Source organism: Erpetoichthys calabaricus, chromosome 14 (genome assembly GCF_900747795.2).
Source record: "Erpetoichthys calabaricus chromosome 14, fErpCal1.3, whole genome shotgun sequence".
Taxonomy (NCBI): Eukaryota; Metazoa; Chordata; class Cladistia; order Polypteriformes; family Polypteridae; genus Erpetoichthys; species Erpetoichthys calabaricus.
Window position 1 is genome coordinate 104,459,488 of NC_041407.2, and position 23,931 is coordinate 104,483,418.

The following is a 23,931-nucleotide window of genomic DNA, read 5'->3' on the forward strand; positions in this document are numbered from 1 at the left end:
AACACTGCAGTTACATTAAGTTGTATATACTAATTAGGACCATGTGGCTGCGGTGGGTTGGCGCCCTGCCCGGGATTGGTTCCTGCCTTGTGCCCTGTGTTGGCTGGGATTGGCTCCAGCAAACCCCCGTGACCCTGTGTTCGGATTCAGCGGGTTGGAAAATGGATGGATGGACCATGTGGTGAACTAGGAGTTCCAAGCGCTGAAGAATTCCAAAGCATTTAGTTTCAAACACTTCCAGTAATGCCCACTAGAGGGGGCATCACCACCAAACTCTGACTAGTAATAAGGACAAGTACCGCATCTTTATAAAATAAAAGACTTATTCTTCACAAAAAAAAAAAAAATGGAATTGTCTGTCACAAGAAGCCAATACAAATAAAACAAATTCCAATAGCAATGTCAAAAATCACAAGGCACATAAAAGTTACAAAATGTACAGGACCTCACCCAAGAGCAACATTTGGGGGTGGCAAATGGGGTGACAGCCCCAGGCCCCATGCCTAAGAGGGCCCCACTTTTGAGGTCCGCGCGTCCCGTTGGAGAGGATTTGTCAGTTATGTTCTCCAGTTATATTTTGATAAAGTCCACGTGTTATCTTGCAAAAATGTAGCTGAATACTGTAATGAGAAAATCCGGTGTATGTTAACATTATTTTCTTATTAAATTTGCGCGCAAGTTTATGCAGTCCACACCAGGGCCGGAGTGGGACTCATTTTCAGCCCGGGAGTTTCATACTTCAGACCGGCCCACTATATACACCCACATGTTATTTTAAAAAATCTCAGCTCACCCTTTCTTTCACATGGGTGGGTGCATATTCACTTCAAGTTCCAGTCCTCTACCAGAGGTCTGGGAGCTTGAGGGTTCTTTGCAGTATCTTAGTTGTTCCTAGGACTGCGCCCTTCTGGACAGAGATCTCTGAGGTTGTTCCTATATATATTAGTTTAATAAAAGTGTGTGTTTTTCTAAACTGTCGGTGTCCATTTGGTTGTGTCTGGACTGAAGATCTCACAATATATATATATATATAAACTAATGTCCCCAAACACCAGTCCTGCTCCCGCACCACAACACCCTTCCTAGGGCCTTTCATTGTCCGTGGGCTGCCTTTCCTCTCTTCACGGGAGCTTTGTCCTGGTCACACTCCTTACTATAGCTCCCCGATTGTAGGGAGGTGGCCCCTTTTATCTCCACTCAGATGTGCTCCAGGTGCTTGCTGATGTTCTTCTGGCAGCACTTCCTGGTGTGGGGGAAGTGCCGCCCTTCCACCTGGAACACTTCGGGCGTTCCTGGAAGGTCCTTCTTCCACCTGCCCAGGTGTGGCGGAAGTGCAGGTTTCTCGGGCTCTACAATGCTCGGGGCACCCCCTGGCGGCGATCACAGGCCCCAGTGGGTTTGAGCCTCCTGGCTCTGTCCTCGTGGTCCCTTCTTTATCCAGGGCGGTTGCCCCCTTGTGGCCCGGGGAATGAATAAACCGCCTCCCGGTCCTACCAGGAATCCTGGCTGGGTCTGCCCCCCAGCCTCTTGTGACTATATATATATATTCATGGCATTCATAATCTGAATCACAATCTGATTGTATGGGTGGTTACCTACCAGGTAACACTTGTGGTTGGTCAGCAAGTCGGCTAACATCCGCCACGGTGCCCTCAGTTGTGAGAAGCAGATCATAGAATGTTTGAAACAGTTTACTGTCAAATAATGCAAAGAGTACACGACACGTGTTTTGCCCGTTTCCTTCTGAGGGTCCAGTCAAAGTGGTTAAAGCAGCTGAGCTGATCTGACAGTCGACATTAGGACAAGCTGTCAGTGGATCTCTGGTTCAGATGATGTGTTTTTTCTCAAGGAGCACATCGAGGAAACACAGTTTGAAATTGACAACCATCATTTCATGCTCATGTCTTTAGTTGTGTTTGTCTTCCACAAACTAAGGCTGCACCATATTGCCAGACTGAATACTCTCACATTACAGAGTGGCAACACATGGAAAAAAGCTATGGAAGACAGTTCTGTTTCAAGGATTTTAGATCCTATCCTGTATATATTTAAGTAACCACATTGCGTGTGTGTGTGTGTGAGAGAGAGATTGAGAGAGGAATGAGTGAGATGTTTTCAGAAATTATTAAGCCAATTTGTATACAATAAAATTCTTTATTTGTGTCATTGAATGTATCATGTCACTTTTAAAAGAAGGACAAACAAAGATAACTGGCAGTAACAGTGCAAAATTCACAATTGGTATGCCAGTTTGAAAAGATAAGTTTTGAGGGTAGTTTTAAAATGTGTTATTGAATCAAGCTGACGGATATGAGAGGGAAGAGAATTCCCGAGTTGAGGAGCTCAATGAGAGACGCTGGAACTCCCGTAGAACTGAGTCTGATGTGCGGTACAGAAAGTCGAGCTGTAGATGAGGATCTGAGTGAGTGAGAGGAGTGTAAGTCTGGAGGAGATCAGTGAGACTGTGGAAAGCTTTAAATGTTAAGAGCGGTATTTAGTATTGTAATCGGTAGTTAACAGGGAGCCAGTGAAGTTGAGAGAGAATCAGTGTAATATGTTCAGTGGATTTAGAACAGCAGGTTATTTTCCTGACAGCAGAATTTTGAAGAAGTTGTAAGCGATGGATAAGTTTTTGTGGGATGCCAGATAGAATAGCATTACAGTGATCTACACGTGAGGTGACTCGGGCATTAACCAATACTTCAGTACTAAGAACATAAGAACAGGATGAAGTCTAGAAATGTTTCGGAGATGCAAGAAAGCAGTCCGTGAAATGTTACTTACTGTATATGGGAGGAATTATCCATCCATCCATCCATTTTCCAACCCACTGAATCCGAACACAGGGTCACGTCGGTCTGCTGGAGCCAATCCCAGTACTTCTTGTTTGTCAAGAAACGCCTTCATATTAGGGCAGCACGACTTTATAATGCCTTACTGCGTTGCAGGCCTGAAATGGAATGGATGGACTGTATATTAAATGAAATGAAACTGACCAGACAGATGGATAATTAAATGGTACTTGTTTGCTATTGGTTGTTGTTACTTTACTAATGCAAACTGTGTATTAGGGTTTTACCCTGACAAGACTTTCTAATGGTTTGTTGATTGGCATATTTATTACACTACATGTGTAATATGCGATGTGATTTATGTTTATGGTTAAACATTCCCTTCTGTTGGAATATGTTGCAAAGAAAAAACAGTTTTTACTGCAAAGTTATACTGTAGACCTAAAAATATTGTCACCTTATTTATTACAGGATAATTTTGGCAACCCAGCTGCCAGTTTTTTATTGTAAAAACAACATTTTTATAGACCTAAAAATACTGTCACTTTTTTTTTTACGGTAAAATTCTAGCAACCCAGCTGCCAGTATTTTACCATACATTTAACTTTTCTTTTTTTTTTTTTTTTAAGTGTAACGTAGACCTAAAAAATACAACATTCAGTATGAGAAAGGCAATTAGTCGCGTGTTAAAAAACGATCAAGAGTACTTTGCGTTTTGCTGTTGAATGCGTGTTAGTAACAGAAAATTGCAAATTGTCTAAATTACAAAAATCCTCAGCAGAAGGTTTCAAATGACAGATGCGCACGCGCACATCACATGCTCTTTTTGTAAAGACGTCGGGAGAGGGCGGTTGACGGGGGCCACGTCTCCCCCTTCCCAACTTTTGTGCCGGGAAACGGGAATGAAAGCGTCTTCCCCACTTTTCATGCTCAACAGCTCACACACACACACACACACACACACACACACACACACACTCGCGCGCCGTAATCGTGTCCTTCCGTGTCCAGCGTTTGGAGTTTGTGTCAATCGACTCAGCTTGAAAGGTTAAGTGCACAGCAAACAGCAAGTGCCACGCATGCCGATTGCGTTTTTCTTTACTTTTGCTTCAGCCGACTGAAAAAATATTATAACCGATTTTTTTTATTATAGCCTATCTATAATAATAAAAGGCAAAGCCCTCACTGACTGACTCACTCACTGACTGACTCACTCATCACTAATTCTCCAACTTCCCGTGTAGGTGGAAGGCTGAAATTTGGCAGGCTCATTCCTTACAGCTTACTTACAAAAGTTAGGCAGGTTTCATTTCGAAATTCAAAGCGTAATGGTCATAACTGGAACATATTTTTTGTCCATACACTGTAATGGAGGAGGCGGAGTCACGTATCGCGTCATCACGCCTCCTACGTAATCACGTGAACTAAAAACAAGGAAGACATTTACAGCACGAGTCACACGCGGGAACGAAGGTAAATGACGTTAATTTTTGACTGGTCTTTTAATACTGTGTAAGCATACATATTAACACATGTGCAATTAAAACGTGTGCATTTACGGGGTGATTTCTCAGGCTTAAAACCTCACCTTTTATCAAACGCGGGAACAAAGGTAACTGACGTTGTTCACTGTCTTTTAATACTGTGTAACCATACATATTCACACATGTGCAATTAAACGTGTGCATTTACGGGGTGATTTCTCAGGCTTAAAAGCTCGCCTTTTACTAAAAAGGTAAATGCAAAACTATTTTCAATCAGTTTATTGAAACGCTCCCGTTAAGGATTGCAATAACATATTCGCGAGATAAAAGAACGAAGTAGGGGAAATGGAGGAACAGCCGCAAACAGCGAAGAGCAAAAAATTAATTAAACAATTGAGAACGGAGCGAGTTAAGCATACAAGCATGTTCATAAGGGAAACAAAGCACGGTGTAAAACGTAAGTTTTAATTAAGTTTATAGAAACGCTCCCGCTGCGGATTGCAATAACATATTCGCGAGATAAAAGTTTAATGAGAAGACACAAGGTATAAACGAACCAGACGCCGTGGCGCAACGTTAGGGGCAACAGTTTCAACCATTCTATGATCTGCTTCTCGCAACTGAAAGACGGCACATGGCGGATGTTAGCCGACTTGCTGACCGCAACGTTAGGGGCTTCAACTATGGCGCTGACGCAACATCTCAGTGCCAACACTTTGCAGACTGTACTTAAAAGACACGCCCTCCTCACTGGACAGTTAAAAACACCAATCAAACTAACGATGACATCAAGTATTACCCAATCAAAAGTAGGAAAGGAGGCATCTTCATAAAATGCGTGTGTGGATGATTTGCATGAGACGCTGCTTTAAAAAAAAAAATGATAAAAAAAATACGGGATAAATCCCGTCCAGTATTGATTCAAAACGGGACGCGCAATTTCATTCTCAAACGCGGCACGATTCCGTATTTTAAAGGACGGGTGGCAACCCTACAGTGCCAGGTAACCACCCATACAATCAGATTGTGATTCAGACTAGGAATGCAATGAATGTAATTACCCCGATCTACATACAAGGCGAAAGTCTTGCAACATTCAAAGATGATGGTTTGGGATAAGTACACCATACAACATAAAAGAGCTTATGAAGCCTTGAACCGAAAAAAGCAAGATCTCAGAGATCGTAAAAAAAAAAATAGGAGGTAATGTCGTTTTACTCGCTGTAGATTTTAGTCAAACATTACCAGTTATTCCACGAGGGAGACCCAGCAGATGAACTCAACGTGTGTTTAAAATCCATGCTTCTCCCACGCTCGGTTATATGTCGCGTGTTTCTCCGGTAGGTGCACCAAAAAATGTATACATTTAAGCATGTAATGGGCAAACAAAAAATGAGGTATACCCGAAGGCACTGCAGTAGTACTTAATGTAACTTTACTTCTTAAATGTTAATGTTTTACTGTTTAATAATTTATACGCTTCTTATATGTTGTTCAAATTCTTTTATCAAAATACCAGTGACAGCGCAATGCATGATAACATGGAGTGAATACACCATACGCATCCGCCCACGGCTGCCCTGCTGTGCGCAGATAGGAGTTGATTCTAAAATAAAATAAAATAAACATAAAAAGAGTAAAACAATCATCACCCATAAAGCGTGTGTGTGTGTATATATGTGTATATATATATGTTGATATGTGGATGTGTATATGTATATATCACCCATAAAGCGGATAGTAGACGTGACGTACTATTTGTGTACCACATTTCAAGTGTATAGGTGAAATGGTTTGCGAGCTACAGGTCATTTAAAATCCTGGACAGACACACAAATTGCCACGGTAGCAAATTACAGAAGAAGATTTTACTGTTTAATAATTTATATTTATATGAAATGTGCTTCTTATATATTACTTCATATTCTCATATGATAATGATGTTAATGTTTATATTGATTTCTGTGTTATTAAAACTGCATGTATGTGTGTATATGTATATATATATATATATATATATATATATATACTAGCAAAATACCCGCGCTTCGCAGCGGAGAAGTAGTGTGTTAAAGAGGTTATGAAAAAAAAAGGAAACATTTTAAAAATAACGTTACATGATTGTCAATGAAAGCCCGTTTCAGTCAGTAAGTCTTATGTGTGTGTTTATGTATGTGTGTATATTATATATATATATATATATATATATATATATATATATATATATATATAAAAGACAGCAACAGTTATAACAATGACAACACTATTACATTGACAATCATGTTACGTTATTTTTAAAATGTTTCCTTTTTTTTTCATAACCTCTTTAACACACTACTTCTCCGCTGCGAAGCGCGGGTATTTTGCTAGTTTTATAATAACCAATAAAATTACATACATTTCTGTAGACAGATGCTACTGCCGCAAAATAATTTTACTAGAGGATGAAAACTATGAATGTTGAAGTCAAGTGTAGTGTATAACGTGCAGTGCGCCGTTACTGGTCAGTATATAATAACGGCTAACAGTATTATAGAAGCTTTAAATAATGAGAGGCATTAAGAGTTTTCAATTATTACCGCCTCAAAAGTTGTCAATCACGACGTATCGATTAGCACGTTGTATTGGACACGGCTAGCTGTTAAAGGATGGCGGACAGCTCATCTCTTAGAGCTCCGAGTGTAAATGTTGTTTTAATATGAGATCTGTTTCTTAATTTATTGCTCCGAGCCTTTTTCATCTTTCACACAGTCATGCCTATGCTATTTCAGTTTAGTTTTCAGTGGCCCTGCTTGGTTGATTAAATGAAGAACTTGTGACGTAGGTTGTGGCAAAAAAAGAAATGAAATGTGATGAAGGTGGACACATAAGACGATGCGATCGCTCTTGTCAGACTGTGACTAATGCCCTGGCGTGTTTAGGAGTGCACCTCGGCCCATTTTTGAGGGTAGGGCAGGATGGGTCAGCACAGAAAGGGTGACAAAATAAAATAAGTAATAAAAAATGAATAAAACAAATAAAAGCAGCTAATGGTCAGCAGATAAGAAGGAAACGGACATCCATCCATCCATCCATTTTCCAACCCGCTAAATCCGAACACAGGGTCACGGGGGTCTGCTGGAGCCAATCCCAGCCAACACAGGGCACAATGCAGGAACCAATCCTGGGCAGGGTGCCAACCCACCGCAGGACACACACAAACACACCCAGCACACACTAGGGCCAATTTAGAATCGCCAATCCACCTAACCTGCATGGCTTTGGACTGTGGGAGGAAACCGGAGCGCCCGGAGGAAACCCACGCAGACACGGGGAGAACATGCAAACTCCACGCAGGGAGGACCTGGGAAGTGAACCCGGGTCCCCAGGTCTCTCAACTGAGAGGCAGCAGCACTACCCACTGCGCCACTGTGCCGCCCGGAAACGGACATGTTCCGAGTTAATTAGTTTTAGTTTCAAGGTGCTTTTTTGGTGGAACTCCTTTTAACTCATCTGTCAAATGCCTTTTAATGTGATATAGCGTTGCAGTTAGGCATCTACAGTAAACCAGTACGGAAAAAGTAGGCCTACCAAAAAACCAAATTTTTCAAAACAGTAAGGTACCAGCACTTAGTTAATTATGTAACCGGAAGTGAATAATAGATTTCAAACACCTCACACTCAGTCGCTTATTAGCATGATTGGAACTCTGACGGGTACTGCAAGCTCTTCGAACGTATATCAGCTTTAGTTAATGGAGACGTATCCGTGTGTCCGTCTGGACGCTATGCCTGTCATTCCAGCAGATGGTGCATTTCAAACATTAGCACTGCTTTTATAAATCCCAGACCAAATGGACCATAACAGAGACATATACATTGTATTTGTCATTCCAATGGATGGCACATCACAAACATTAGCAATACTTTTAGGAATGCCATATTAAATGATATATGACAGAGACATAAGCATTTGTATTTGTCTTTCCAACAGATAGACACTTTATTAATTCCCAAGGGGAAATTCACATACTCCAGCAGCATCATACTAATAAAAACAATATTAATTAAAGAGCGATAAAAATGCAATGCAAGTTAAAAAATGCAAGGCAGGCATAACAGTCAATAACTTTATGTAATGTTAACGTTTACCCCCCCGGGTGGAATTGAAGAGTCACATAGACTGAGGAGATCGTTCCTCCGCCACACTGTCAGTGGAGCAGGACGGTGACAGCAGTCTGTCGCTGAAGCTGCTCCTCTGTCTGGAGATGATCCTGTTCAGTGGATGCAGTGGATTCTCCATGATTGACAGGAGTCTGCTCAGCACCCATCGCTCTGCCACAGATGTCAAACTGTCCAGCTCTGTGCCTAAAATAAAGCCTGCCTTCCTCACCAGTTTCTCCAGGCATGAGGTGTCCCTCTTCTTTATGCTGCCTCCCCAGCACACCACCACGTAGAAGAGGGCGCTCGCCACAACCGTCTGATAGAACATCTGCAGCATCTTATTGTAATAAGATGGCACATCAAAAACATTAGCAATACTTTTAGGAATGCCATATCAAATAGCATATGACAGAAACATGCATTGCATTTGTCTTACCAAAAGATGGCACATTAAAACATTAACAATACTTTTAAGAATGTTATATCAAATAACATATGGCAGAGACATATGCATTGTATTTGTCATTCCAACAGATGGTGCATCACAAACATTTGTAGTTAATAAAATGTGTTGCATTTGTTATTCCAACAGATTTCACATCACAAATATTTGTAGTAATGTTATTTTATTTTATTATTTGGTATGGTAATTGTAAAAGTGGTGGTGATGTTTGTGATGTGCCATTTATTGGAAAGTCAAATCCATTGTATACAGTGAGGAACATAAGTATTTGAACACCCTGCGATTTTGCAAATTCTCCCACTTAGAAATCATGGAGGGGTCTGAAATTCACATTGTAGGTTCATTCCCACTGTGAGAGAGAATGTAAAAAAAAAAAAAATTCAGGAAATCCCATTGTATGATTTGTACAGAATTTATTTGTATTGCACTGCTGCACATAAGTATTTGAACACCTGAGAAAATCAGTGTTAATATTTGGTACAGAAGCCTTTGTTTGCAATTACAGAGGTCACATGTTTCCCGTAGTTCTTGACACACTGCAACAGGGATTTTGGCTCACTCACTCCTCCACACAGATCTCCACTAGATCTGTCAGGTTCCGGGGCTGGCGCTGAGCAACACGAAATTTCAGCTCCCTCCAAAGATTTTCGATTGGATTTAGGTGTGGAGACTGGCTAGGCCACTCCAGAACCTTGATATGCTTCTTACGGAGCCACTCCTTGGTTATTCTGGCTGTGTGCTTCGGGTCATTGTCATGTTGGAAGACCCAGCCACGACGCATCTTCAGTGCTCTGACTGAGGGAAGGAGGTTGTTGCTCAAAATCTCACAATACATGGCCCCATTCATCCTCTCCTTAATACAGTGCAGTCGTCCTGTCCCCTTCGCAGAAAAGCACCCCCAAAGCATGATGTTTCCACCCCTGTGCTTCACAGTAGGGATGGTGTTCTTGGGATGCAACTCCTCCTTTTTCCTCCAAACACGGCGAGTGAAGTTTAGACCAAAAAGTTCTATTTTGGTCTCATCTGACCACATGACTTTCTCCCATGCCTCCTCTGGATTATCCAGATGGTCATTGGCAAACTTCAGACGGGCCTGGACACGTGATGACTTGAGCAGGGGAACCTTCTGTGCAATGCGTGATTTGAAACCATGACGGCATAGTGTTCTACCGACAGTGACCTTTGAAACTGTGGTCCCAGCTCTCTTCATGTCATTGACCAGCTCCTCCCGTGTAGTTCTGGGCTGATTCCTCACCTTTCTTATCATCTGTGATACCCCACGAGGTGAGATCTTGCATGGAGTCCCAGTCCGAGGGAGACTGACAGTCGTCTTTAGCCTCTTCCATTTTCTGACAATTGCTCCAACAGTTGATCTATTTTCACCAAGCTGCTTGGCAATTGCCCCGTAGCCCTTTCCAGCCTTGTGGAGGTCCACAATTTTGTCTCTGGTGTCTTTTGACAGCTCTGTGGTCTTGACCATGGTAGTAGTTGGAGTCTGACTGACTGTGGGGTGGACAGGTGTCTTTAAAGAGCTCAGACAGGTGCTACTAAGAGGTGGACTTCTTAAAGGCAGAGTAACAGGTCTTTGAGAGCCAGAATTCTTGCCGATTGCCAGGTGTTCAAATACTTTTGTGCAGCAGTGCAATACAAATAAATTCTGTACAAATCATACAATGTGATTTCCTGAATTTTTTTTTACATTCTGTCTCTCACAGTGGGACTGCACCTACAATGTGAATTTCAGACCCCTCCATGATTTCTAAGTGGGAGAACTTGCAAAATCGCAGGGTGTTCAATAACTTATGTTCCTCACTGTATGTCTCTGTTGTCTTTTCAACAGATGGTGCATCACAAACATTTGTTGTAATAAAATGCATTGCATTTGCCATTCCTACAGATGGCACATCACAAATGTTGCCAGTGCTTTTACGAATTCCATACCTAAACAGTATATAACAGAAACATATGCATTGTGTTTTTCTTTTCCACAGATGGTACATGAAACATTTGCAGTTAACAAAATGCATTGCATTTGCTATTCCAACAGATTTCACATCACAAACAATTGTAGTAATGTTATTTTAATAATACAAATGTTTGTGATGTGCCATCTGTTGGAGTGACTAATGCAATTCATTTTATTATTACATGCATTACAAAATACATTAAAATTGATGGTGCACTGAAAATGTTTATGCTTATTATTTAGATTTCAACCCATCGTAGAGGGGTAGCACAGCTAGTATGAATAAAATGTGCTGGAGACAACATGGGGGACGAACTGAACTCCCCCACACAGCCCTCTTTATGATTTGGGGAGTGTGGCAGAGCAGAGAAGCTTGTGTGTAAATGGATGAGAGAAGGTAGCAGCTGTGGCACTGGGAAGGGTTGAGGGCTATCAGTTATTTACTTCTGTATCATTTTAGTACCGGTACTAATGTCTGAACACTTGTCAATATTGAAGTCAACACTAACCAGTTTTCTTCTGCAGAAGTGTCATGTTTTTGTTTTCCTTTTGCAGAAGCCATGTAGGACAATCCACGCCGGCAGAGAGAGCACATGCAGACTCCACACTGCTGGATCCATTTGTAACCACTGTAACACCTTGCCAATAAAACTCATTAATACGATTCAAAGATAAAACTAAAAAGCAATTTACAAATAAACAAAGAAAATTTTTCAAATAATTTAATAATTTAACAATCATTACCAGAGTCTTCTGTACAGTATACAGTATGCAAAAGACTTTAAAAATATTGTACAGACATAATGGATTATGAAGCAGGGAGTTTTCCGGGAAATAAAACACCACCACCACCAAGAGGGATGTTGGGGGAGGAAAAAAAATGACTAAAGTCCACCACGGAGACCCTTAACGGAGAGATGAACCACAGAGTCGTTTCCTTCGGGACTGATCAGTCCATTTGGCAATAATGTTCTTGTTTATTAATTTCAAGAAGTCCTTCAGATTCAGCTTCAGTATTTGGCTTCATCCTCGGGAGAAGCATTTCAGCTGGTTTTTGAAGTAGTGCAGAAACAGCTTCATATTTACCTGCGCTTGAGTGTTTTCTCGGAATTTTCTGTATTCCGCTTGCACCTCTGGGTCGACGTCTTCTTGCTTCTGATGAGCAATCGTCACTCCCTGACACGAGGCTACCAGCAAGCTTCCTAGCCCGTCAACGAAAAACTCTAAAGATTTAAAAAAAAAAAAAGAGGAGTTGGGTGAGTAGGAGGCCAACGTACAGTTGGGCAATGTGGTCAGGATTCTGGTCCATGAATCTCAACCTGCACTCTGGAAAATGGCACTTTACTGGCTCGTGTGGTTCCTCGTAGAAGTGTTGCTTCATTTTATTCTTTGAAAGCCAATAGGAAAATTTGACTGTGCAAAAGTTGATCTTTGATGGCTTCTCAGACTTAAGAGAGATTCTCATTATATTAGGTTTCACTAGGGGGCTTTGCCCCCTTCTCACTTCGCTCGCCAAGCCCCCGGCCTGCGCTATGCTCTAGCCTCTTTGCGGTTCTGCCGCTTGTGTATGGGGATGTACAATTTAAACAGATTTTTATTTTCATGGGAAATGTAACATATGCAGCAGTGCAACGTATAACTGCCCGTGATTGAAATTCATTTCTTTCTCTCTATTAATTAAACTGACTTTTTCGAATGTTTGTCACTGTGATTTAATTGTCATAGCAAAAGCTGTTCTAACCCCGGAAACTGTTAACGTTTTAATAGCAATGGCATATCAAGATCTCCTTTGTTGTCTAATGTTATCCCCTGAAGATGTACTACATTACTTTTCTTGGATACATCCTTCTTTCTACAGTAATTTGTGCGGTGGAAGACCAAACGTTGTTAACGGTTGAACAGTCATATGAAAAAGTTTAGGAACCCCTCTCAGCCTGCATAATAATTGACTCCACTTTCAACAACATAGATAACAGTGGTATGTCTTTCATTTCCTAGGAACATTGGAGTACTGGTGTGGTTTACGAACAAAGATTTTTAGTGAAGCAGAATTTAGTTGTATGAAATTAAATCAAATGTGAAAAACTGGCTGTGCACAAATGTGTGTCCCCTTGTCATTGTGCTGATTTGAATGCCTGTCACTGCTCAATGCTAATTGGTTGGTTGGTGTGATGAGCTCGTCAAGCCTTGAACTTCATAGACAGGTGTGTCCATCATGAGATATAAAGTTTATTTAAGGTGGTCAATTACAAGTTGTGCTTCCTTCCCTTTGACTCTCCTCTGAAGAGTGACAGCATGGGATCCTCAAAGCAACTCTCCAAAGATCTGAAAACAAAGATTATTGAGTCTCCTGGTTTAGGGGAAGGCTACAAAAAGCCATCTCAGAGGTTTAAACTGTCAGTTTCTGTAACTGTAAGGAATGGAATCAGGAAATGGAAGGCCACAGGCACAGATGCTGTTAAACCCAGCAGGTCTGGCAGGCCAAGAAAAATACAGGAGCGACATATGAGCAGGATTGTGAGAATGGTGACGGACATCCCACAGATCACCTCCAAAGACCTGCAAGAACATCTGGCTGCAGATGGTGTATCTGTACATCGTTCTACAATTCAGCGAAATTTGCACAAAGAACATCTGTATGGCAGGGTGATGAGAAAGAAGCCCTTTCTGCACTCACACCACAAACAGAGTCGCTTGTTGTATGCCAAGGCTCATTTTGACAAGCCAGATTCATTCTGGAACAAAGTGCTTTGGACTGATGAGACAAAAATGGAGTTATTTGGTCAGAACAAAAAGCGCTTTGCATGGCGGAAGAAGAACACCGCATTCCATGAAAAACACCTTCTACCTACTGTCAAATTTGGTGGAGGTTCCATCATGCTGTGGGGCTGTGTGTCTAGTTCAGGGACTGGGGCCCTTGTTAAAGTCGAGGGTCAGATGAATTCAACCCAATATCAACAAATTCTTCAGGATAATGTTCAAGCATCAGTCACAAAGTTGAAGTTACGTAGAGGTTGGATATTCCAACAAGACAATGACCCAAAACACAGTTGGAAATCTACAAAGGCATTCATGCAGAGGGAGAAGTACAATGTTCTGGAATGGCCGTCACAGTCCACTGACTTGAATATCATCGAAAATCTATGGGATGATTTGAAGCAGGCTGTCCATCAAATTGAACTGAACTGGAGAGATTTTGTATGAAGAATGGTCAACAATACCCCATCCAGAATCAGACACTCATCAGAGGCTACAGGAGGACAGCGTCTAGAGGACAAAAGGAGGCTCAACTAAGTATTGATGTCATATCTCTGTCAGGGTGCCCACATTTATGCACCTGTCTAATTTTGTTATGATGCATATTTTCTGTTGATCCAATAAACTTAATGTCACTGCTGAAATCCTACTGTTTCCATAAGACATGTCAGATATTAAAAGGAAGTTGCTACTTTGAAGGCTCAGCCAATGAGAAACAAAAATCAAAAGAATTAAGAGGAGTTCCCAAACTTTTTCATATGACTGTAGATATTCTACGTGATATTGTAAGTTGATGTTTTCATCTTCCGCACCATCACCACCAACTCTTTCAGCATATTCTATTGATATGCATTTAACCAATTTGCCGTGTAACCAATCAACATTTTTGGCTTTATTTAATTTGACTTCCTCGTTTCTTGGTGCTAGGATTGCATGCGTACTCATTTTTTATGTTGATAACCCTTCGGGATGAAATTCTTCAATAACATTTGGACATAATACAGTATGTCTTCTTTAATTGGGAACTTAAAGTGAGGAAAAAGTTAAAATGTTTAAGAGTTGAGAGTGCAGGAAGTGTGTCTGACAAAAGCATTCACATGAATGAGAGCTGAGAGGACCGTGGTCTTGTTTGAAAATGTTTGAGAGGAGACTCAAACTTGAAAAAATCTCAAGGCAAAAGTCTCGTCTCCAAAAAGTCTTGTTGCGTCGAAGAATTTTTTTTATATAATAGAGAGATTTAAAAATCAGCTTTGTCACAAATGTTGCTCCTAAAATTCCTCTGGTGGAATAGCTTTAGACAAAATGGAGACCAGAGATACAACTGAGCTAAAAGGAGTCAGAATGGAGAATTTGGTTTGAGAAGCAGGGTGTATTTTGCGAGATCTTTTTCTAGTCTTGTTTTAAATCTAAAAAAATGTCCAGACTTCATATTTTTAATTATTATTAGAGTGATGTCTTTACAACATTTGAGATTCAAGTGATGACATTTCCTTTGTTTTTTCCAATTGGAGCACAGGCAGATGAAGTGACTTTTGCAGACTAAAACCCCAGCTAAGATTCACACCGTTGATAGGACGGCGATTTTTTTATTTTTTAGGTGGGGATCCCAGGGACGCACCCAGCCTTGGCCCGACTCACACACACTCCCTCACTGAGACAAAAAAGCAACTGGTAATAAAACAGAAACTGAAGACTGTGTTAAACAATAATAAACAAAATATAACTATAGAAACTACAACGATCCCACCCCAGTTCCCTTTACGGCTGATATACAATAAACACGAATTCAACAATAACAAACCATGTGGCGAGTGGCTGGGGTGTGGTACCCAGCTGGGACATCCGGAAGGACCGAATGGAGGGATTACGCCTCCTCTGGACCACGAGGGGGCGACCGCCCTTGTGGCTATGGGGACCACGAGAAAGGAGCATGGAAGATCAACCCTATAGGGACCTGTGGTCACCGCCAGGGGGCGCCCAAATGCCTGGAGAGCCCTGGTTCTCCTCACTTCCACCACACCCAGAAGTGCTGGGGGGACGAAGACCAGGGACACCCGGTGCACAGCTGGCACTTCTGCCACACCAGGGAGTGTCTGGCAGAAGTTCATTGGGAGGCACCTGGAGCACGTCCGGGTGAATATAAAAGGGACTGCCTCCCTCCATTTGATGGCTGGAGTCGGGTGGAAGATAGATAGATACTTTATTAGAGGACGGAACTCGGAGGAGAGGAGTGTAGGCGGTCAGAAGAACGAGAGAGTGGCATTCTTAAGAGGCCTGGAAGAAGGATGATTAATGCTGGGGCACCGGGTTATGTGTGCGTCATTGTAAATAATGTAATTATGAATAAACATGTGTTGGTGGTTGAACCTTCAGTGTCCACCTGTCTGTGTCCGGGCCACATCCCACAATCACTAACACAAAATCGTACATGGTGAAGTCCATGAAAAACAGCAAGTAATGGAATAAAATGAGAGAGATAAGATAGTCCAGAGATCAGCTCGCTGTATGTGAATATAACGATCAGCCCTATCAGTATTTCCTGAAGATGATGAATGGTGGGATCAGGAGCGCTCCTTTCTTCGAATATCGACACAGAATCCAAATCAGTCCTCACACAGCAGGCAGACAGTCCACATACACGCATAGGAGATAATCCAGGACCAAACAAGAATCCGCAGGAAGTAAAACGGGAAGGCAAACAGACAGGCAACTCAAGATACGAAACAACAAAAGACTTCCTTTTCTGTGTAGAACTGGCCTCGTTTTAAATCTCGCACCGGCCTTCTTGTCCCCAGCAGCCCTTGCACCCTCAGTAGACAACCAATCAAAGCCACTGCAGGGACTGCTGGGAGTTGAAGTTTCATTACCCGGTAGTGTCGCTACAACACAGTGGTGTTAGAAGTAGGATTTAAAGTCCAAAGTCTTAACCACTATGCCACCCTTTTCCTCTGGAAGGAGTCGGATCTAATTGGAGCACAGCAATATAAATTGGAGCAAACAAAAAGTAATATTCAAAAGCGAGGAATGCAGTTTTGTCATCGTAGCAAAGTCTCTGGGATCTATCATTGGACAACATAATGCTAATTTTCACTTGTATGCAGATACCGTATGACACACCCAATTAAATCTTTCTTTTAGACCGAATGACGTTCCTCCGTACTTAAACAGATGTGCTAGTGAGTTAATGGAGTGGACGGATGAGAACTACTTGTCTTTAAACACAGGCAAAACAGGAACATTAATTGTAGGAGGAAACGATGGCAATCACAACAACCAGAAGGAGCTGCAGGTACCTGTAGTGATGAGGACACTAGCAGAACACCAAAACTAGAGAGGAATCAGTCAGGAGGGATAACGAGAGAGCAACTGTCTGTGGCCACCATTCCCGTCTTGCTGTTGCCTCTCCAGGTCACCTGTTGTCACTTTCATTTGCACCACAGCAGGTGATTCACGGCCACTTTCTGCTTCCTAGCTGGACAGACTGCTATCCCTGAAGCTTTATTGACTTGCTGTTAGACTGGCATGATTAAATGCTCCTTTCTTTTTGTTAAGCGGAGTATTTTTGTAAAATTTCCATTAAGGTCTAAATGAAAATACTGAAATATTGCAATTTTATTTTATTTTTTTAAATGCATGCGGGGTGTAGGTCAGGCTGATGTACCGAACGGGTAGTGGCGCCACTCATGCGCACAGCAGATTGGGCAGCATCCTGAACTGTGAGGTGGAGTACGCTTACAATACACACGTCGTGTAAAAGTTTTGAATGTGTGTCACGTAAATCGGGCAGGTAGTGCAGATCGGGTAGCAACATCCACATCCATCTTCATTTCTATGATGTCTTGAGTTCTATGATGTCACCTACAAAAAGGTTCACCTCATCTGGCCCCACGACAAACATTGACAGAATAATTCAGAAATAGTCATTTTCCAACCTGCTATATCCTAACAAAGGGTCACGGGGTTCAACTGGAGCCAATCCCAGCCAACACAGGGCACAAGGCAGGAACAAACCCCGGGCAGGGCGCCGGCCCACACAAACACACACACCCACACACTAGGGACCGCCAATGCACCTAACCTGCATGTCTTTGGACTGTGGGAGGAAACCCATGCAGACACGGGGAGAACATGCAAACTCCACGCAGGGAGGACCCGGGAAGCGAACCTCAGGTCTCCTTACTGTGAGGCAGCAGCGCTACCACTGCACCACCGTGCCGCCCAAATTCAAAAATACCAGTGGAAAAAATGGTTAAGCTAATTTTGCTGACCAACACTACAGGGTACTAACAGATCAGGATAATCTGATCCTGAAGCCATCGTTGAGTCCTTTGAAAAAATCAGGAATCCATTGGTAGTTCACAAATATGTTATCTTTTTCATGGCTATTTATGGAGCCTGTTATGGATATAAATAACACATTCCTTATGGAACTTTCATGTGGCTGGTTATTTTGGGAATCAACAAATGATTGCCCTAATGGCTGGGGTGGGCAAAGTCAATCCTGGAGGGCCGCAATGGCTGCTGGTTTTTGTTCCAACCCAGTTGCTTAATTAGAAAACAATCCTTGCCAGTAATTTCATTTCATGGCTTGTCAGTACTTTAACTCTGCTATGTCAAGTCATTCTCATATCCTAGATTTTGTTTTTCCCCGTTTCTAAGGATATTGTATAGCGGGTCCGTGGCTTCAAAAAAAAAAGGCCGGGTTTTTAAATCCGTATAGCCGTGCAGTTCTCCGTGGGCGCGATCACACGACCGTGGGGAGTTAGTGAGGTAATTGGAGCGAGTCGCACCTGCACGTGTGGGTGCGGTCATTCTTGATTGCCTCATTGGCTTCCTGCGGTTTGTGATTAAGGCGCTGCACCCACGGAGGTGTGTGGAGGTTGGTGTGTATATATATGGACTGACACCAGAGATGGAAATGGAAGGATATAGGGGATAGATAAATCATAGGGGAAGAAATGGAAGGATCGAAGAAAAGAGAAAGGATGAGGGTAAAGGACGGAAAACAGCAGGCATGAAGTTATGATCTGGCCATCTGGAAAGTGGAGACACCACGAGCTGGGGCCCTGCGAAGGAGCGTTAGGTTGATGCGCTCTGGGGGCTAGTTCGCCCCACTGAATGTACGAGTGAGTGGGGTGAGCAAGGCAGCTGCCCTCCCAAGGGATCTGAGGAGCGACTACGGGTGTGCGAAGGGTGAAGGGAGGAGAGCCGACCTCGACGGTCTGGCAGTGACATCCGAAAGGAGGCCAAGATGGAGGTTAGCTGAAGGAGCTCGTGGCTGTTGGTCTCCGCTGGCTGCGAGCAATTGGTGAGCCGGGAAGAGAGTGACGGAGGTGGGTCAGAGAATAACGAGAGAGAGAGAGAGGCTGCTTTTTCAGTTCTGCACATTTAATGGATTTATTTATTGGACGTTTTTTATCCCCACTGGACACTTGTTTAAAGGATTTATTTATTGAACTTTGAAGCACCGCACTGTTTTGATAATTGTTTTAATAAAAGCACTTTTTGAATACATCCCCTGGCTTAATGTGAGGTTTGTCCCCATTTGTCAGCTCATCTCGGTGACATTATTGACGGTGTTGGGTTCAGGGCTTCCGGACGGACGAGGGGAGCATGGAGAGAACCCACATCGTCACAAAGGATATCATCCAAATGATTTAAAGCCTAAAATGGAGGAGTAATTCTCAGCCCTTCACTTTTTTCTCTTCACTTTCCTTCCCAGTGTTTAATTAAACCAAACAGTGCACGCTAAATACACACGGGTGTAAATGGTAACAAGCCAAACTGAGAAACGCTGGTGTCTTTTGTCATTTGCATCTTATTGCTAATAATGAACAATTAAAAAACAGAGAATCGAGCTGTTTAAGACAGGGGTGCCCAACTCTGGTCCTGGAGGGCCGCAGTGGCTACAGGTTTTCATTCTCACCCTTTTCTTAATTAGTGACCTGTTTTTGCTGCTAATTAACTTCTTTTGAATTAAGTTTAATTGACTTGGTTTTTAAGAAATGTTTCCCTGAATTTCTTCGTCGTTCCTCTGAATTGCTTCATTTCTTTCCTTAAATGGCACCAATGCAGAAGTGATATGTGAAGTGAGTGAGCCAACAGAAGGCCAGCTAAGTCATGGCCTGAAACTCCAACCAATTTCACTCCAACCAGCTGCTTAATGAGGCGCTGAGTCTTGTTGTTAATTAAACCCGTTCTTTAATTCCATGGCTTGTTGCCGCTCTCATTGTGCAACAGCAGACATTTCCAAAATGAAGGATTTTCTCTTTTCTAAGAGCAGATCAGCATTCCTTTCTTTATTTTCAGATATTGTATGATGGTCACAGTTTGGTGGGCTTGTTTGGCTCATTTTGTGTCTCGTTATAGTTTGGCTGCTAATTAAGGAAAAAGAAACAATTGAGGGGTCTGAGTCTCCAAGAGCAAGTCAAAGAAAATGAATTCAAAAGAAGTTAATTAGCAGCAAAAACCGGTCACTCATTAAGAAAAGAGTTAAAATGAAAACCTGCGGCCCTCCAGGACTGGAGTTGAACACCCCTGGTTTAAGACAATAAGGGTTCAAAATCTTAACAAGCGAGACAACTAAAGTGAAGCAGAAGTGTCACTTGAGCAATAAGTGCTTCTTATTAAGTAATTGGGTTTGAACAGAAACGTGCAGGCACCGCGGCCCTCCAGGAACGACTTTGCTCACCCCTGCTCTATGGCATCGCCTTGAAGAATCAGTTTGGCACTTTTAGTTTTAAGAGTGTGGAAACAGGGCTGTCTTAACGCATGGGCACACTGGGCATAGGAGCTCCATGTTAATCTATGCATGTTGTGACTTGCTGAGTGGTTATGTAGGTAGGGGGCTCCAGGGGGCCTATAATGCTGTTAAGACGGCCCTGTGTTTGAAATCCCATCAAATAGCATAACATTACTTCCTCCTTAAATATACAACTTCTAAGGTGACTTCACAGTGGCACTATAGAAGAATACGTGCATACATACCTGAATGCGCCACACGGTTTAATTTTGGGTCAAAGCCCACTTTTTGAATTTGATCCGTGCGTGCCAGAAAGAAGTTGACAACTCCACTTGAGAGTGTGCAGTGGGGGAATTTTGGAATTGTCTGAAAATGCCCACTTTGTTGGTGTAAGCAGCCCCCATCTTCATCACCCTGTTCATAGAACAGGCTGAACTGGAAATTGTTTCCTTCAACAGAACCGCCAACCTGGCAGGTGCGAGAAGAAAAAAAAAAAAAAAAAAATAAAACAGATAAATGGCTTCTGTTTTTCTGGATAAAACCTTCTGTACTATTCATGGCCTATTGAGGAAATGTTTTATGAAGGTCATCGATCTGAAAAGTATAATGCAATATCAGCTGCTTTCTTTCCTTCTTATTGTCTTCTTCCTGACCATTCAGTCAGTCAGTCATTATCCAACCCGCTATATCCTAACACAGGGTCACGGGGGTCTGCTGGAGCCAATCCCAGCCAACACAGGGCGCAAGGCAGGAACAAATCCCGGGCAGGGTGCCAGCCCACCGCAGCCTGACCATTCACACCTCAGCATATCCTGTTGAAGTCTCTGTGTTCGGACTTCTTGAACATTTGTTTGCATGAACTTCCCCAACTAATGATGTCTCCCCTTCTTTTGCTAATGAAAAGCGAGATGTTTAAGATTACACACAAAAAAAAAAACAATCCAACAACGGGATGCTGGTGCCCACTCTGTCTCAACTGGCATCAGATCATTGTAATTTCTTCTGCCATTGTCATCATCTGACAAGATGCAGCCATAGCCATGTCATCACTAAGTAAAGTGAGAACCTCACAAGCCCCAGAATGCTTTTGGCTGTGAACTGCATGAACTGAAATGGCAACACCTCAACATTTTAACAGAGTGGCTTTGAGGTGGTGAATAAACAATATCATTACTACCATATTGAAGAAATAGAGTAAATAATAAAATGCTACTGTTTGTGTGTGTGTCCAGTCCCTCCGAACAACCTGATTGGTCAGTTTGACTTTGGTAGATGTGTCCAGTCCCTCTGAGCAATCTGATTGGTCAGTTTTCTTTTGTAGATGTGTCCAGTCCCTCTGAGCAATCTGATTGTTCAGGTTGACTTTAGTAGATGTGTCCTGTCTCTCCGAGCAATCTGATTAGTCAGTTTGGCTTTGGTCTGATTGGTCAGGTTGACTTTGGTAGATATGTCCAGTCCCTCTGTGCAATCTGATTGGTCAGTTTGACTTTTGTAGATGTGTCCTGTCTCTCCGAGCAATCTGATTAGTCAGTTTGACTTTGATAGATGTGTCCTGTCTCTCCGAGCAATCTAATTGGTCAGTTTGTCTTTGTCTGACTGGTCAGTTTGACTTTGGTAGATGTGTCCAGTCCCTCTGAGCAATCTCATTGGTCAGTTTGTCTTTGTCTGACTGGTCAGTTTGACTTTGGTAGATGTGTCCAGTCCCTCTGAGCAATCTGATTAGTCAGTTTGACTTTGGTAGATGTGTCCAATCCCTCTGAGCAATCTCATTGGTCAGTTTGTCGTTGTCTGATTGGTCAGTTTGACTTTAGTAGATGTGTCCTGTCTCTCCGAGCAATCTCATTGGTCAGTTTGTCTTTGTCTGACTGGTCAGTTTGACTTTGGTAGATGTGTCCAGTCCCTCTGAGCAATCTGATTAGTCAGTTTGACTTTGGTAGATGTGTCCAATCCCTCTGAGCAATCTCATTGGTCAGTTTGCCTTTGTCTGACTGGTCAGTTTGACTTTAGTAGATGTGTCCTGTCTCTCCGTGCAATCTGATTGGACAGTTTGGCTTTGGTAGATGTGTCCACCTCATCCGAGAAATCTCATTGGTCAATTTGTCTTTGGTCTGATTGGTCAGTTTGACTTTGGTAGATGTGTCCAGTCCCTCTGAGCAATCGGATTGTGCAGTTTGTCTTTGATTGATCAAGTTGACTTTGGTAGATATGTCCAGTCCCTCTGTGCAATCTGATTGGTCAGTTTGACTTTGGTAGATGTGTCCAATCCCTCTGAGCAATCTCATTGGTCAGTTTGCCTTTGTCTGACTGGTCAGTTTGACTTTAGTAGATGTGTCCTGTCTCTCCGTGCAATCTGATTGGACAGTTTGGCTTTGGTAGATGTGTCCACCTCATCCGAGAAATCTAATTGGTCAGTTTGTCTTTGTCTGACTGGTCAGTTTGACTTTGGTAGCGGTGTCCAGTCCCTCTGAGCAATCTGATTAGTCAGTTTGACTTTGGTAGATGTGTCCAATCCCTCTGAGCAATCTCATTGGTCAGTTTGTCGTTGTCTGATTGGTCAGGTTGACTTTAGTAGATGTGTCCTGTCTCTCCGAGCAATCTGATTGGACAGTTTGGCTTGGGTAGATGTGTCCAGCCCCTCCGAGGAATCTCATTGGTCAGTTTGACTTTGGTAGATTAAGAGGTAGGTATGATGACACAATACATTAGGAGTATGAAGTTCAATTCCTGATTGTCACAATTATTATTATTATTATTTTGTAAACATTTACAAGAAAGGAATTAAAATGGAGCATTTCAAAGTCAATAAAGCGAATAACATAACACGTGATGATAGGTTTCTAAATACTAATGAGACACAACCAGAGTCATCTCCAAAGACAGGTAATAATTGCAAGAATACAAGTGATGTTTTTATAGAGGGTGATGGGGGTCCGTCTATTATTGGTGGTGGTTGAAAAGTGACTTTAGCCGAGCAACACACATCAAAATGACACAGAGTCTGAGAAACAGGCTTTTTGGGAACGCAATCAAGGAAGGAAGTGCCAGGCAAGAGATACATGAGGATGCCAACATAGGAGGAACTCTGAAGGGTACGTCAAGAGATATCAAATATCAAACATTTTAAAATTGATTTTATTACCTGTCTTTGAATGCAGTTGAGGGAGGAAGTGCCAGTCAAGAGAGGCTGAGACTCCTCAGGATACCGAGGAAAAGGCATGGGAGGAACATTGAAGGGTACACGTCGGTCAAATATCAACCATTTTAAAACTGATTCTATTACCAACCTTCGACAGCTAATGTACAAGGGACGTTCAAAAAGTTTCTGCACGTTTATGTTTTCGTTGGAAGCGATGAAGGCAGGAGGAGTAATTGGACGTGTCTGAGAGTGTCATGTGACTAGTTCTGTCTGGCAAGCCGGCTGCCCTTGCAGTTTAGTATAAGTGTTGTCACCCTGTGGTGAAGATGGCTACGAAACTTAAAAATTGCACCATAGAGGAACAGTGTCCTGTCATACGCTTTTTGTGGGCAGAAGGTATGCTGGGAGCAGAAATTCATCTCCGCATGTGTGCTCAGTATGGAGATAAA

The 23,931-nt window shown here is 42.4% G+C and overlaps 1 protein-coding gene across 1 annotated transcript in view; it reads right to left on the reverse strand.

Annotated features, from left to right (window-relative positions):
* Nucleotides 1–11,388: 11,388 nt before the first annotated feature.
* LOC114664579 (beta-1,4 N-acetylgalactosaminyltransferase 2-like) overlaps nucleotides 11,389–23,931 on the reverse strand; it is a 100,023-nt gene continuing 87,480 nt past the window's right edge. Inside the window, exons 11-12 of the mRNA XM_028818747.2 lie at nucleotides 20,592–20,814; nucleotides 11,389–12,070 (exon numbers count right to left, since the gene is read on the reverse strand). Of these exons, the coding sequence (XP_028674580.1) occupies nucleotides 11,871–12,070; nucleotides 20,592–20,814 (423 nt within the window). The 3' untranslated portion in view covers nucleotides 11,389–11,870. The remainder of the gene's footprint in view (nucleotides 12,071–20,591; nucleotides 20,815–23,931) is intronic.